Source organism: Python bivittatus, unplaced genomic scaffold, assembly GCF_059951505.1.
Source record: "Python bivittatus isolate LINGU-HERP-01145 unplaced genomic scaffold, Pbiv_v1 ctg000020_np1212, whole genome shotgun sequence".
Lineage (NCBI taxonomy): Eukaryota > Metazoa > Chordata > Lepidosauria > Squamata > Pythonidae > Python > Python bivittatus.
Genome location: NW_028277030.1, coordinates 54,411,830 through 54,427,771, shown reverse-complemented (window position 1 = coordinate 54,427,771; position 15,942 = coordinate 54,411,830). Strand labels below are relative to the sequence as shown.

Below are 15,942 nucleotides of genomic sequence, written 5' to 3'. Positions count from 1 at the left end.
AGGCTAGTCCTAGGTACTGGTTTGAGTCTTGTGAGGTCTTCAGGATGGTCCTGGTTGGTCCTTCTCCCCACCATTGTTGCTGCTATCCATTCGCTTGTTTCTCTGTCCTGTCCTCTTTGCATGAGGGGAGGATGAGAAGGCAAACACTGCAGAAATTACATCTATTTCTCTTTGTTCTCTGCCTATTTCTATTGCTTGAAAAGAGTAGGTGAACAAGTCACAGTAATGAGGAAGAAAAGTAACTCTAGGCAATGGAGATGGCAATGGGCCTCCTACCATGGTGTGGACTTTTGTTATTCTGGCTTCTAAGATGGGAGACAACTCAATCACTTGGTGCCTGATTCTACCAGCCAATACACTTGGCCTTGTTCCAAAGTTTGGTTGAATCTAATTGGTGTCTCTGCTGAAGGAAGATTATATGACTCAGCTGAAGTTTATGCCTCAAGGAAGGAAATGACAATTTTGATAATTGCATTTTGCCCTTGCTGCCTTCCACTGTTCTTTTACAGGGTTGCCAATCCATCAGAGCAGGAAGATGGGGAAATAACTGAAAATGATCTCTCCCCTTGTTCTGACAGATTGCAAAAACCTTCTGTTGGTCAGGGGACATTGGTTGAATACATAACTATGTGATTGGAGGTGATTAACTATGATTTTGAATAAGTATTTTGTTTTTTATGGATAACACTGTTTTGAATACATTTGCTGATGCCTGTGAGGAATCACCTTTTTGTAGTTTCTAAAGCTTTCATTGGTGACAATGAACAGTTCGTAATTATGTGATCTTTTCTAATGTTTCTGTATTTCTGAATTCACTAATAAATGAGGGTTGCTTGTTCTGTTTCCAAGATTCTGTATCCTAACCCTTTATTCCTGGCATTAAAGCAGATTAATGGAACTCCATATGAATCTTGCTTCATTGCTTATGCATTGTTGTCAGAGGTTTGAGAGTACTACTAAGCATGTAGAAGTTTGTTATTTTTCTCTCCTTTTAGTGGATAACATCCTGAAACCATCTGTGAAGTATTCAAATTATGTGTTCATGCTTGTAGAATTCAACAGGATATTCTAAAGAAATCTCTGTCTCTGTTGTAATAGGATACTGTATTTTATACATCCCCTGCATTTTAATGTGTCTCATCTGTGTAAAGATATATGAGAACTGTTCTTGCACATATAAAGAGTTACTCATTTATAAAGCTATTAAACAGCAAAGCACACAGAATGGGATAAAGGTAAAAGTGCTGAATAGTAGACCCCCAGTACATATTGTTGAATATTCTAGATACAATCTGATCTGAGGAAAATGGAGCCAGGGTAGAATATTTTTCCAAAACTCAATCTTGCTATGTAGTCTGGAAGGATATCATAGCTAATGGTATTGAAAGCCTCCAAGAGAACTTGCAAGGCCATATTCACCCCCATCCATTTCCAAATGCTTGCCAGTCTGTTCTCAAGATAAGATAATCCATTTCTATACCACTGAATTTTGGTAATTTAATACAGGTAGTCCTTGCTTAATGACTGCCCTGTTTAGCAACCTTTCGAAGTTATGACACTAAAAAGTAACTTTATGACTAGTCCTCACACAACCATCGCAGCATCCCCACAGTCACATGATTGAGATTCAGGTGCTTCGCAACAAGAGGTGTTTACAACTGTTACAGCATCCTGCAGTCACGTGATCACCATTTGCTCACCTCACAGCTGGCTTCTGACAAGCAGAGTCAATGGAGAAGCCAGCAGTAAAATCACAAATTGCAGTCACATGATGTCTTACTCAACAACCACAGGTGATTCGTTTAATAACCACAGTGGAAATGAGGTTGTCTCACTTAATGACTGCATTGCTTAGTGCCAGAGTTGCTGGTCCCAATTGTGGTCATTAAACAAGGACTACCTTTACAGCAGGGTTCTTTTTTTCAGGATTTTCCAATATCCTAGTTCTTCCATTTTTATGAAGTACTCCAGTACCTAATTAAAAAATGTATTTATAATTTTGTATGCATGTATATATGATGGAATCCAGAAGATCTGTATATTCACTTGCCATATTCATTTTTTTCTGTTCTAAGATTTCGACAGTAAAGGAACCTTTCATTGATCTTTCACTTCCTATAATAGAAGAGAGGGTAAGGAAATTCTTATTCAATAACGCCTTTATTTAAACTGTCAGAAATTTTCTTTGTGTCAGTTGATATAAAAACCTCAGCCAGTTTAGGATGGAAAAGAAGAATACCTTATAGAGATTGTAGCTGGTGTCATACATCACATTAAATCATATGTTTGGCTTTGTTTTGCTTTAGACTAGAGTACTGAGTGAACGCAGCCATTAAGATTTTTAAATCATGGTATATATGAAAGCCAATCCTAATTAAACAAATAATGTCTTAGATGTTGTGCTACACCACAATAATCTGTGTTGATTTTCCAGATCTCAAAACCTGTTTCTTTTGGAAGGACAAGCAAAGGTAAACAAATACAAGAAGCAGATATTGATCGATTCAGCTGTTCTTCTATTACTGCTCTGACTAATCAGCAATCAAAGCTGTCTAGAAAATGTTCATTAACAAAGGACAAGGTAAGAATGTGGTAAGAATGTGGTCAATTACACATGAATTCATATATTCTTCACACAAATTTCATTACTTTTTTTAGGAACCTGGAGTAGCACATTTTTAATTTACAACTTTATGTCACAATTGTTTGGATGTACTTTAATCACTTTTTTCAGAAATCTTAATACTGCACTGATACACTGAAAGATTTTAATAAAAGAAATGATTGTGACTAATATATATATATATATGTATGTATGTATGTATATATGATTGTATGTATGTATGTATGTAAGTAGGGGCTGGAGATATCTTAAAATGACAGCTTTAAAATATAGATATTTTGAGACAAACATTCAACTTTGATAGGGAACATTGCTGAAAAATGATTTCCTAACTAATGTCATTTAGAATCTTTTGAAGAGAATTTTCACAAATTCAGAAGCAGTTTGTCTACGCAGGGTATTACTTTTTTTGTTTTTAATTTTTCCAAGTTCACCAGATAATAAAGTTATAAAAGACAGCATCAAAATAAAAGTTTTTTGTCTAATAGATAAACAAATGAAGTTGACAAGGTTCTAACAAGATCAAGAGGCTTTATCAATTTAAAATAATTTATGTGTTAGTTTTAGTCTCTGAATAATTATTTTAAATTAAGTGGTTGTCTGTATGTGTGTAAATGGCCTGTGTCAATTTCTGCCTCATAATTATGTAGATTTTCTTTTATTTAGAAAGAAATAAAAGTTATTTAGTTATTTAGTTATTTAGTTCCTTATTCAGGTTTCTTGATCTCTTCAAACATAAACATTTTATATTTTTACAAATCACAGTAAGCCATAATGTGGTTGGTATTTGGTTTAACCTGAACAATTGAAAAGATGGCAATTGTTGATTTTAACTGGGATTTAGTGTGATGTGCCAATGGAGATATTTGGGTTTTTTTTATAGTTTCTTGGTTAGTGGGTTGCATTTTGCCCAGTCTTCTAATCAATCCATAGTGCAGCTAACAAGCAGCTAAAAAATGAAGGAAAATACATCAGGAATTGACTATAGAAACCATGATAATTTGCTCATCTGCAAGAGAAACTCAGCTTTGTTACCTGACAATCATGCCTAAAATAAACCATGGTTTAGCATCATGTACAAAAATAGTCACTACCTGTATGTATTTCCTATTTACTTCAGTAGCTCCTAAAGCCAAATTATGTAATATAGAAATATTGTTACCCACAGGATTTGTATTGCTTGTTATTTTTTTTTAATGTCTTTTCAACACCCTGTGTTGAAATCCTATATTCTTAGCCAAGGATGATAGAAAGTCTTCCTTATCTATAAAAAATAAAGCCATTCAGGAAAACACCACACTAAATTGAATGGCAGTTTTTAAAATTCTCACTAACCTAAAACTTTTGATAATCAGAGTTAAACTTCATAATGTTCAAAAATAAAAAGCACCATTAGTGGAATTCTACCATGAACTTTTTTTAATTACTCTTTTTATATATGCTGTACGTGTTAATTTTCATTACAGTTTCAAATTGCCCACAACAAATCCAGTAAAAATGGCCTTTCCTTAAGAAGAACTCATCCATGAAATATTGTGGATTGGGAATTATGTGAAGAAAAAGCTGCCATGGTTTCTTTTAATTTGTGGAAAGTTAAACCTTCTTGCATAGATGGATTTTAAAACTACAGAAGATTTTAAAATGCACCCTATATTGCATTTGAAGCATTTGGTTTCATTTTTAATGTAGTCCTAAGTACCCTGAAGTAATGTCATAACATACTAGAAGATTTGAAGGCAATCTGTAAACCAGACTTGGCAAGGAGATCGGGATCACACTAGCTTTCATCTCAATTCTACCTCCAACTGTGTTTTTTGTTTTGTTTCATTTTCTGGCCTCCTGAGATATTCCTCTCTTTGTATGCCTGTCTGCATGTGGTAAAACTGGATCAGCTGCATACAGTACATATGATAGTTATTCTTCAACTTTGGGTGGCTAGGGTTTGTATGTATATAGGTTATTAGGGCATACCTATCAAGCAGAATCTGAAAGGTGGACCATGTGGTGTGAACTTCATCCTCTGCCTTAGTAAGGTGCTTATCCCTGAGGAAAACTACACAGTGTCAAAAGAACATGTATAGTTTTTGATTCTTGGTTTAAATTGCATAGATATTGTATTTTTAAAAAAAATCATTGCTTTTAATCTATACTAAACAGCAAAGGACAATAATAGAATACAAAAGTAAATGACGATGCAAAAGAAAGAACCAAATATACCAAAAACTAAACAGAATATGTATTAGAAGAATTCTAACAATACAAATCATTAGTATATATTTACACACACACACACCAGAACTCATAAGCTATGTTAATTAGTATAAAAACCAAACTCCTTGCAATAAAAGCACACAGCACACTATAAGAAGAAAAAGAACATATTTCCAAAAGAAATAACAAAGTTATAATAGCTAGGTCAGCAACAGGCAGCAAAATAAAACTTGAGCTGAACATCACTGAATAAAAACTAACTTGAATAAGAAAAGGGTTTAAAAGTAGGTCAGATAGTCTTTTATTATGGTCAATGACCAGAGTTCCACTTAACAGAAAGTAGAAATTAAAATATATAAAATTAACGAAAATAAAACAAACAGTAACTAAATAATCAGTATGAGTAGTTAACAATAGGTTTTACAAATGATAAAACAAAAATTGGCTGAAGGGACTGAATCATGCTGGTTTGCTAATAACTATACCTAAAATCAATCTGAATGAGCCAGAAATTTAGTTAATGTGGGATATAAAACAGAGCTGTGCGTTTGTATAAAATGGGCAGGGTTTTAAGTTTACCAGGATCAGAGAGCAAATGCGCACGTTCTTCTTCCCAAGCATTTGGCAGCATCTCTGGTTAGACTACCATGCTGAGCTCCAAAGTCTAACCATAAAGAAAGGCCAGTTTATACGAATACCTCCATATTTATGCATGTATAAAAAAAGTAAGATTGTTGTTGCTGGGATTTGAACAATGTGTTTTTTTCTTTTTTCTTCTTTAACAATTTGGTGACGGCATGGCAACTGGCAGAACCAAGTAAACCATGAAAGAAGACTTGCCAATAAATCTTCTGGTGAAGAAGAAACAAGCCCTTTTATTCTGCCTGGAAAAATCAGAAACTCTAAAACAGAAGACAGATCCAGTGCTTCATGTGCAAGAGACAGCAGTGCCGTTTTGGAGTCTCCAGCAAACGGAAGTCAGACTGAAGGCAGTGAGAAAGAAGCCAGCCGTTCTGAAAGTAGCATTGATGCCGATAGCGAGGCCTCCGAAAGTGAAAGCACTTCTAAACAAGTTACAGCCAATAAAGCTTGTACCGCACCTGGTTTGTGCACTGATGGACACAAACACTTACCTGCAAATGCTAAATTGCAATACAGAAAATCAAGCAATAGCAATACAGAGGCCCTTACTAGTGCCTTGTCAAAATTTCACTTTGGAAGCACAGCCATTGAGAGCGAAGGCCCTCTCAACTCCTTTTCAAGCCTGTCGAAGAACATCGCCTTTTCAACAGAGATGCAAAACCCTCAAAATGCTTTTCAGACCCTTTCTCAGAGTTATGTTACTAGTTCTAAGGAATGTTCAGTTCAGTCATGCCTCTATCAGTTTACCTCTGTGGAGCTGCTAATGGGAAACAATAAGCTGCTGTGTGAAAATTGTACAGATCAGAAGCACAAACACCAGAAAAAAGCAAATTCCACAGGTAGCTGATAATGAAAATCTTTCTGATACAAGGACACGCTCATTCAGGGATGGTATTTGTGTGTCTCAGAAAGCAGCACCCTTCCCATGTTCTATACTGCCTGCTTTAAAACTGAACTGCATTTCAAAGGCCTTTTGTAAACTGACCTGGAGATTTGCTGTTCATAGATTCTTTGCAGATAAGACTGTTCAGATTCATGCTGGGTTTGATGTCACTTTGAACCAAAGGTGTCTGCTAAACCATCCAGTAGCACATCTGAGGCAGTTTTATAGTTTATCTCCTGAGGAATAGGGGAATGTTCTTGAATCTATTTGAGCCAGTTGGATCTCTTCTCAAGTTGGCTTTGAAGGGCCTGTAAAAACTCTAGTGCCAGTGATCAGATTGTTGTTTCCTTCTTGCAGGTAGAAGGTAGGAATGAAGCTGTCGCTTAAGGAGCCATATTTTGGTCAGTTTTAATAACGATTGCATGGCATCCAGTATTTCACATCCAGCTAAGCTGATGGAGGAGGTAGTGGTATTGCACCTTCAAAGATTTTTTAAACAGAATGGATATCTTGATCATTCTGAGTCTGGGTTTAGCCATGGAGTTGGCCTTGGTTGGCCTGTATATAGAGAATGACAAGGAAAGCTAGACCTTATTAATGCTACTGGATCTTTCAGTGGCTTGTGATACCATTAGCCAGAGTATGTATGTATGTATGTATGTATGTATGTATGTATGTATGTATGTATGTATGTATGTATCTATCTATCTATCTATCTAGATGGATGGATGGATGGATGGATGGATGGATGGATGGATGGATGGATGGATGGATAGATAGATAGATAGATAGATAGATAGATAGATAGATAGATAGATAGATAGATAGATAGATAGATAGATACGCTCTGCCTTATAAATGATGTATTTTTTTTCTTATAGATAAGAAGACAGATGGTGTGTATACAAATGCTAGGAAGCAGCTGCTGATTTCTTTGGTTCCTGCTGTTCTCATCCTCCATCTGAAAAGATTTCATCAGGTGATGCCCTAAAACAGGGTGCTTTTTCTAAAAGTTAATAGACAGGAATTTTTATTAGAGCTGCAATAAATATTTGTAGGGTTCATTTTCCCATGTTGTCTAGGAGAGGTGGAAGGTTTGCAAAAACAAAGTTGCCTTTGTTGCAGGTTAGCATTTTGCTGTTTTCACTGGGCAGTTAGTATACTGAGTCTTTTATCTATAAAAGCCTTTTTCTTATTCTAAGCATCTGTTGCTTATCACAGCTCATTCTAAAGGTTCACTGCCTGGCACTAGATCTAAAGTTTCTGGTCACCTGTAGTCTTCCTTTGTGACCTCACCTTATTTCCATTTCCTGTATGTGCCCTTTTTGGTTTTGAGATATTCCCCATAAAGCTTTTGTATAGCCACATTTGCTTCTTTTGTCCTTATTGGGATTCTTCAATTTTTAGTACCGCATCTAGTGAACCATATTGGACTCCATCAGTACAAAGACATTTTGGCAATGGGGCTTATATTCCCTACATCACCTCAGCATTTGTCTCCTTTCAAATCATTTTGCGAAGGAATATATCCGTTAAAAGAAAACAGTTGTAACTGGGGCCTGTTTTGATTTAGCGCTACTTGACTTCCTAGTTTAATAAAATGGTTCAGATATAGCATGACATTCAGGTTCAGGTTTTGCTTTTTATTCCTGAATATTCTAGGTTTAATTTTTGCTGGGCTGGAGTGGTATAAGGCAAGTTGATATTTTAGGTTGGATATTGTAGCTCTATAATATAATTTGTTTTGTAGACGTATCGTATCACTCGTAGTAATTACTGATTTATTTTATTTCAGATGTTTAAGACTATTTCTGCAGTATCATTAAATTCAAATGCTCCAACTATTTTCAATTTCTTTTTAAGGCTGGCGTGAGTCTAAGGAAAGTAAACCGACATGTAGATTTCCCACTTGTTTTGGACCTGGCTCCATTTTGCTCTGCCTTTTGCAAGGTATGACATAATAAAAGCATAATGCCAGATTGTGTTCTAAGCAAAATTCTTACCAGATTGTTATTGTTTCAGTTGAAAATGGAAAAGAATTCCTCTTATAGATGTCAAACATTTTTAGTCATGCATTTGAGCCAGAGTCTTGTACAGCACAAGATCATTCTGTTAAACCAAGATTTAATAATAGCTGAAAATATCTTTTGCTACCTGAAATTAGAATAAACTGGCTGTTTTCTTTTAATAAAATTGCATTTATTTAACAGAGTCTTGCTAATTGTTTTGGTAGGAGCAAAGATTTATTGTGAGTAAATCATCTTCCTTCCTCCCTCCCTCCCTCCCTCTCTCCCTTAGAATGTGACAGATGGTGGGAAGGTCCTGTATGTGCTTTATGGAATAGTGGAGCACAATGGCTCAATGCGAGGAGGTCATTACGCAGCATATGTAAAAATCCGAACATCATCCAAAAAACATTTGGAGCACAATTCTAGCAATAAAAATGTTCAAGGTACGTATCAAAGCACAATTGTGTGATCAAATAAAAAATACCTTCTGTGTTGTGTGTTTATTTTTTTTAGAAATATCACCAGTTTTAAAAGTTCAGTCCATGAATAACGTAAGCCAAGCATTCTTTTTACGGCATCAGCCCAATTTTTTCCAATGAAAGGAGGATGAAGACATAATCTTTCTTATATTTTCAATATTTTACATAGTTCCTTTTTTTCAAAATGTTGTTACAAATAACAATCATTGTAGAAAACATGATTCTTTTACACTGCATGGTATGTATATCAATTAACAGAACTCAGTCTTTGGCATGAGGTGGGCATGGACTTCTTAAGCAATCAAATGAGGCTGGTGACGCTCAGAGGCCATAAATGAGAAAAATGTGCTTTTTATATGGTCTGGATTTGGCATCCTATATCAGTTTTTCCTCACCCTTGCAGCCATTGCCTCCTTGCTCAAGCACAGAATAGTGGAGGAATACCAAAAGTAGCCTCATTGTTACAAGAACCACTTGTATTTGAAAAGAGACTACTTTTGCTTGCTTTAGTCCACAATTTGGGCGTCACTACTATAGGTGGTTTCCTTGTTTCACAAGGTCTTTCTCAAGCAACTTTCACAGCTGTAAGTAAAGTCTCCAAAAGAACAGCCAAGGACCTAAAAACAAAGCTGTAGATGTCATATAGTGGGGTACTTGTTTCTGAGTCTTAGTTGTTTGCTTAGTTTGATTGTACCTTCTCTTGCTTGTTGATTACAGTTAATGAACAGTAGTGTACATGTCTGTGTTTGCATTGCAGGTTTAAAAGAATCTCCAGGATCAGCTGTAGGACAGTGGGTGTACATCAGTGACACCTATGTACAAGCAGTCCCGGAATCAAGAGTATTAAATTCACAAGCCTATTTGCTTTTCTATGAAAGAATTCTCTAGACATGCTCAGTGTGGAAAACAGGGAAGCGATGAGTATTATTAACAGTTATTGAAGTGCAGCAGAACATTACAATATATGTAAATGTTGTGCCTTTATCTGTTCCTGTTCTCCAGTACAAAATATATCCTGGTTTCAGACTCTGCAAACCATGGCTTGGATGCAGAAAAGCCCATGCATGCATTATTTTCTTTCTCTCTTTCATACATACATACAAAAATATAGTAGGGTGGCTAACATTTCTGTTCAGTTGCTGTTTCAGAAGAACCCATAGCTTCAGATGCTTTTATGAAGAGGTGAGGGCACAGACTCCATTGAAATGGAAATTAATAAAACATTTACATATGTGATTGGAAGGAGATTGTATGTATGTATGTATGTGTATATGTATATGTTATAAACATACACGCACACGCACACACACACACACACGAATGAATGAATTCGAGCAGACATTGATTCTGAACTCCTAAAATGTAATGTGAAATACTGCATTCTGAAACTGAATAGTGATGTTTCAAAATGGTTTAGCTAAAATCAGTGTGCTTTTTAAAAAGTTAATTGCAGAAACAATGTTGGTAAGACTGATAACCTGATTTTTCCTTAGTGAAGAAAGACTGTTTATGGGCACCAAAGCATGCTTTTGTAAAATATTTGCACTTGAATATTCTTGAAAGCAGTGATTCTTATAAATTTAACATGTTCCACAATGGGAAGTAGTAATTTCAGGAAACAAAAAGGTCATTCTACAAAACTAGGATACTATGTTCTGTGTTCTAAAGGAAAAGTGGGAGTATACCCAGACCTGATTTCACTCCAGTGTGCTTTTCTGTATTTGAATATGCCTTGAAATCTGATGATGTTACATGTGGAAACTTTATCAGAAAGCAAGTTAAACAGACATTCTTCCTGGGGTGTGCTGGCTTTCAAATTTAGTGAAGCCCAAATCACCTCTGAATCCTCCATACTTGCACTGTGAAGCTGGAGCAAGTCATACTTTTTCAATATTCTCCATATAAATATATTGGCAAATAAATGCATGCTTTCTAGTGAAGAGATTACTTTCTCTGACATTGAAAGACAGTATCATGCAGAACAAGTCTCAGGGGTACAAGTATGTGTATATATGCTTTTATTTAATGCACACTATAGTGACCCTGTTTCTACAATAGTCTTAATTAGATCAAGAAGGGAGTTAGTAAGCTATGGAATACCTTCAAGGAAAAGTTAAATTAACTCCACCCAATCATAGTGTGGGGAATATCTAAAGATAATCAGTTGACTTGCCTACTTAATCCTTCAAGAAAAAGAGCAGAAGGCAAAGAGTAAGTGAAAAAGCAACCTTCTCAATGACAGAACTCATTTCTAAGGCTCAACAACATATAATGTACCTCCCAAACACTGGTTAGCTGCAGTGTTCAAGCCAGCCTAACCAATGGGGAAGGGGATAGCGATGTAATGACACTTTACTAGTACTCCTGATGTACTATGTATTTCCCGGAAAAAGTATGTTGGACTCTGTATGTTACAAATGGTTATTTGTGACCTGGTTAGGGTGATTGGGTGTTGCCAGAAGACCATTTGAATGGGTTAGAGAATGACAGTAAAGTATGTAGAAACAGGACTGTTGAATTAAATATTGTCTAACTTCAAAGAAAGCTACATTTTCCTAAAAGATTTGATCTTTTTTTGTCTTTTACATTATGTACGTTGATATTCTTGAGTGGTTTTCTATTAAAAATAGGTATTGGGGTGTCCAACTGTATGTGATTAAGATGACTTAAATAGAATCAGCTCTCAGGTCTTTGTTGTGATTATCAATACATTGTTTTATTTTTATATATTAAAGAACTGTACAATTAGATTCCCATTAAGTGTGGCTTTTGATATGTAAAATATGCCTGGATAGTTTAAAATTTGGTTATGTATAAATTTTGTAATTGATGCCACTTGGTTGGGTCCAGAAATAAGAAGGATTGAGTCCATATTGAAAAGGGTTAATGAAAGTCACCTTTCCTTCCCATTTATTCCATCTGAAACCTATTTTGAGAGTACATAACTCTGTTGAACAGGAAGGATTATTGTACAAGAGGATGAGAAGGATGAGTAAAAATTGAGTAGAGGCAACGTCTGCTAGTGGGAGCATGGAATATGTCTCTACCTATTTTGGGGAAAAAGGTGCTTTCAAAGTTCTATACATTTAATGCAGTAGGCTTGTTGAACCCTGGGAGAAGTCATGGCTGCTAGAATAGGAAAGTCTGCATTTATCAACTGGAGATACAGAATCAGAGGTAACTATTATAGGACTGTTTTTCTTTCTGTTTGTTTTTAAGTAGTATGAGGGGGAGAAATGTATGAGTGTGGTTCTGCTGAACTTCTCAGTGCTCTTCAATACCACTGACCATGGTGTACTTCTAGATCTGCTGTGAGGATTAGGAATAGAGGGCACTGTTCTTCAATGATTCGCCTTCCTGAATGGCTGGCTACAGTCAGTGATGGTGAGTGGGAAGAGGTTGAGCACTTGGCTATTTCATTATGGAGTGTCCACAAGCTTGGTCCTCTCCCCATTACTGTTTAACAGCTGTATGAAGCCACTGGGAGAGATCATCATCAACATGGGATGAGATATCATCAATATGCTGTGTATTAGATACAGGCTCCTCTTAGCTAGTTAGGGCTTCCCAGTAGGTGATAGGTAGCTGGATTCAAATGGTGGTAAATGCCTCCATATAGGAGGTGGTGGTTCTACCTGCCTTGAAGAAGTCATTGCTGGACCCAGCTGCACTGGATGATTTTAATCCAGAATCCAGCCTTATAAATTTGATAAATATGTTGATGATACCCAGTTATATATCTTCACCCTGGGCTGGACAGGAGATTTGGTAAAGATCCTGATCTGGTGCCTAGAGGCTGTTAGGGTCTCAATAAACAGGCTTAGACTGAATCCTACAAAGAAAGAGCGGCTGTGGATTTGAAAGTCGACAGGGTGTAGAAATAATTCATATTTGATTGTGGATAGAGTTGGCCTGCAACTTGAGTGTCTTTCTGGGTTATGGGGCCTGCTTGAAGACAATGCTGAGGTTACAAGGGCTTTTGTAGAATTGCATCTTCTGTGGCAGTTGCAGCCTTTTCTGGATCAAGAGATTTACAGTCATTCTTGCCTTGTAACCTTGTAGCTAGATCATTGCAGTACACTCCACATGGAACTATCCTTAAAGACCCTCCAGAAGCTTCAACTAGTACAGCATGCAGCAACCCACATAGCTATGGACAGACAGAGGTTTGTCCATGTAATGCTACTACCATGGAAGCAGCAGTGGCTGCCAAGTAGCTTCCAGGTACAATTCAAGGAGCTAGTTGACACTTTTAAAGTCCTGCATCTCTGGGATTACCTTCTCCCTGTGGAATCTGACGATCCAATAGTATCTGGGAAAGGAGGCTTACCAAGGGACCCATCACTGAAGGAATGCCTTCTAAAGTAGTGGTCACACATTGGACCTGTTCTGGGGCAGCGGTGGCATGATCTAGAATTGGGAGATATCTGTTGTGGTGGTCAGGTCACTCACCTTAGGGTTCTCTTCAAACACGCCTTGGCACAGGGAAGAAGGGCCAATTGATTGGTCTCCCCCAGGCACCTGATAGACTCTATAGGCTTAAAATGGGTTGGGTTGGGTTCATCTGAAGCCTTTGTTGCTACCTGGAATGAAAGGGCTGCCATGACCTTGGATTGAATTGTGCCTATTCATAGATCCCACAGAGCCACTAGGAGAAAACAAGTGAATCAGACTGAACACAGGTAAGATATTTTCTTTAAGACTACCTCGTGGTAAAAGGACAGAAACATGTAATTTTTCTACTCTTATCGCATCTGCAGATAAATGTTGGTTAGACTAACCCAATCCCTCTTAAGGAAAGGGGGGACTAGAAGAACATCTACTAGTGATTTGCTTGTAGTTATAGAGGGTCCTGGATGAAATGGATTATCTGGACAGCACTGGTCAACTTGTAGATGATGCAGTCTGGTGGAATCGGGATGGGGTGGCTTTGATTTCTCATCAGCCTTTGATACAATCAATCACTATATCCTTCTGATCTGCTTCTAGAGATTAGGAGCTAGAGGCATGGTGTTGTAGCAATTCTCCTTCCTTCCTTCTGGGGCACTTCCAATTGATGCTGGTAGGAGAGATTGTGCCCCAAGCCTTTATTTTGTGGGGTCCCTCAGGGCTCTACACTTTTGCAACTACTATTTAATATCTATATGAAGCCTCCAGGTGAAGTCATCCATCAGCAACAAGTCAGGTATCAGTATGCAGATGCTACTCAGTTATACGATGATGGACCAAGTGATGCCATCAAGATTCTTTCCCAGTGGCTATGGGGATCTGGATGGGGAAGAACTGGCTTTAGCTTTATCCCTTTAAGTCCCCTGACTCTGGCAACTCTCCATTTTTGGTCCTGGATAGGGTTGCACTCCCTCAGACTTGTGCACAGTTGGGGGGGGGGTTTCCTCTTGGACTCAGTTCCTGTTGGAAGAGAAGATGGCAGCCATCACCAGAAGAACTTTTGCACAAATCTATCTTGTATGCCAGTTACACTCATTTCTGGACCAGGAAGCCCTACACTTAGTCATTCATGCCTAATCACCCCCTGGAAGGACTATTGCAAAGTACTGTAAATGGGACCTTGAAAACCCATGCAGAAGCTGCATTTGGTCTGAAATGCAGCAGTGAGTAGCTATGGAAGCACTTTAATGCACTCCTGTAACACCACTTTACGAGCTGTACTAGCACCCTATAAGCTTCCAAATGTAATTCAAAGTGCTGGTTACCATTTATAAAGCCCTTCATGGCACAGTGCCAAGTTATTGCGGGACAATTTCTCTCCAATTGTCTCTACTCATCCTGGCAGAATGAGCATGCTTTGAGTCCCTTCCATGAAACAATGTCACCTAATGGGATTCAGGCGGTATGTGTACTCCAGTGAATGCATGGGCTTCTAATACTGTATATCTCAAAAACTGGGGAGGGAACAGTTACATATATGCAAAAAGGAGTTGGACAGAACTGCTCATTTTGATATTTATTGTTTCAGGAGTTCTGGTATATACAGGCAACTTTGTATGCATGATAATAAAATGGATGAATAATTTGATTTGTACCAGAGGTTATCTTGTACAAATAATTTTAAATAATTATCCCAAGTTACAGATAACTTCCCCCCATATATATTGATTTTTTCATACAATTTAAAGTTTAGTCCCATAAATCAGAACTTTAAAGGAAAGTGAAGAAATGAATTCTTTAATTCTCACACTGAGATCTATGGTATTTAAATGCGCTTCATTTTGACTGGAGCATGGCCTATGATACCAAAGTAAACATTTGCCATTTTTCTCTATTTGTGTTGTAAAAGTCAGTGAGTTTATTGCTACTTCTGGTTGGAGCTATCCTACTGTGATTTTCTTTAATTTTAAAGAAAGAATTGTATTTCTTTCCTCTGTCTCCTTGTTCTACCCCTACCATTTGTTCTGTTCACATTCTATATATAGCTATATGCACTGAATAAATAAATGAATAAATAGAAATTAATTCTTGCATTTGGATCTGTTGCAGTTATATTACACAGCCACTTTTCATAAAATGTATATCATTATCATTCTCCTGTTCTTGCTTTCCCTGGATACTCTAAACATTGGCACAAATGAGGAGTGGATTCACCTTAAGTATCTGTTACCCATATCTGCATAACAGTAACCCCTGTCATTCCTAGCCAGCATACCCATTGGTGATTTTGTCTTTGTGTCTGTAAAACATCTCAGCTTAGGATCAGAAAAGAAAATTGATAAAAGCATTGTGTCAACTGAGGTAGCACCATCCTCTGGTTTGATCTTGGAAATGCGTATCTCATTTTACTGGAACATGATCTACACATTAATTGGGCTTTCCAAAACAAGAATATTGGCAGCTATGACTAAGATACTGTTTTATGGACAGATGCTTTGTAAATGGGATTTGTCTATTTTTGAAATGAGGAAGGAGGCAAAAAGAAAATCTAGTCTAGATTCCTAATAGATTATTACTGTATGTGACTGGTCCAAGTCTAGGCAAGGTAACTTTATGCACAATCGTTGCTCTATACACAGAGGTACTAGTGCATAAATGTTCCACTTTTTTTTTGTGCTGTATTTGGGGGGCTTGTCTACTACTTGT

General features: G+C 37.1%; 1 protein-coding gene across 1 annotated transcript in view; it reads left to right on the top strand.

Moving 5' to 3' along the window:
* The window catches only part of USP45 (ubiquitin specific peptidase 45), a 53,699-nt gene extending 42,096 nt beyond the window's left edge, over positions 1–11,603 (top strand). The window contains exons 12-18 of the mRNA XM_007428771.3: positions 2,076–2,132; positions 2,435–2,581; positions 5,646–6,315; positions 7,241–7,338; positions 8,223–8,309; positions 8,658–8,811; positions 9,605–11,603. Coding sequence (XP_007428833.2) covers positions 2,076–2,132; positions 2,435–2,581; positions 5,646–6,315; positions 7,241–7,338; positions 8,223–8,309; positions 8,658–8,811; positions 9,605–9,735 — 1,344 coding nt within the window. The 3' untranslated portion in view covers positions 9,736–11,603. The remainder of the gene's footprint in view (positions 1–2,075; positions 2,133–2,434; positions 2,582–5,645; positions 6,316–7,240; positions 7,339–8,222; positions 8,310–8,657; positions 8,812–9,604) is intronic.
* The last annotated feature ends 4,339 nt before the right edge of the window (positions 11,604–15,942 follow it).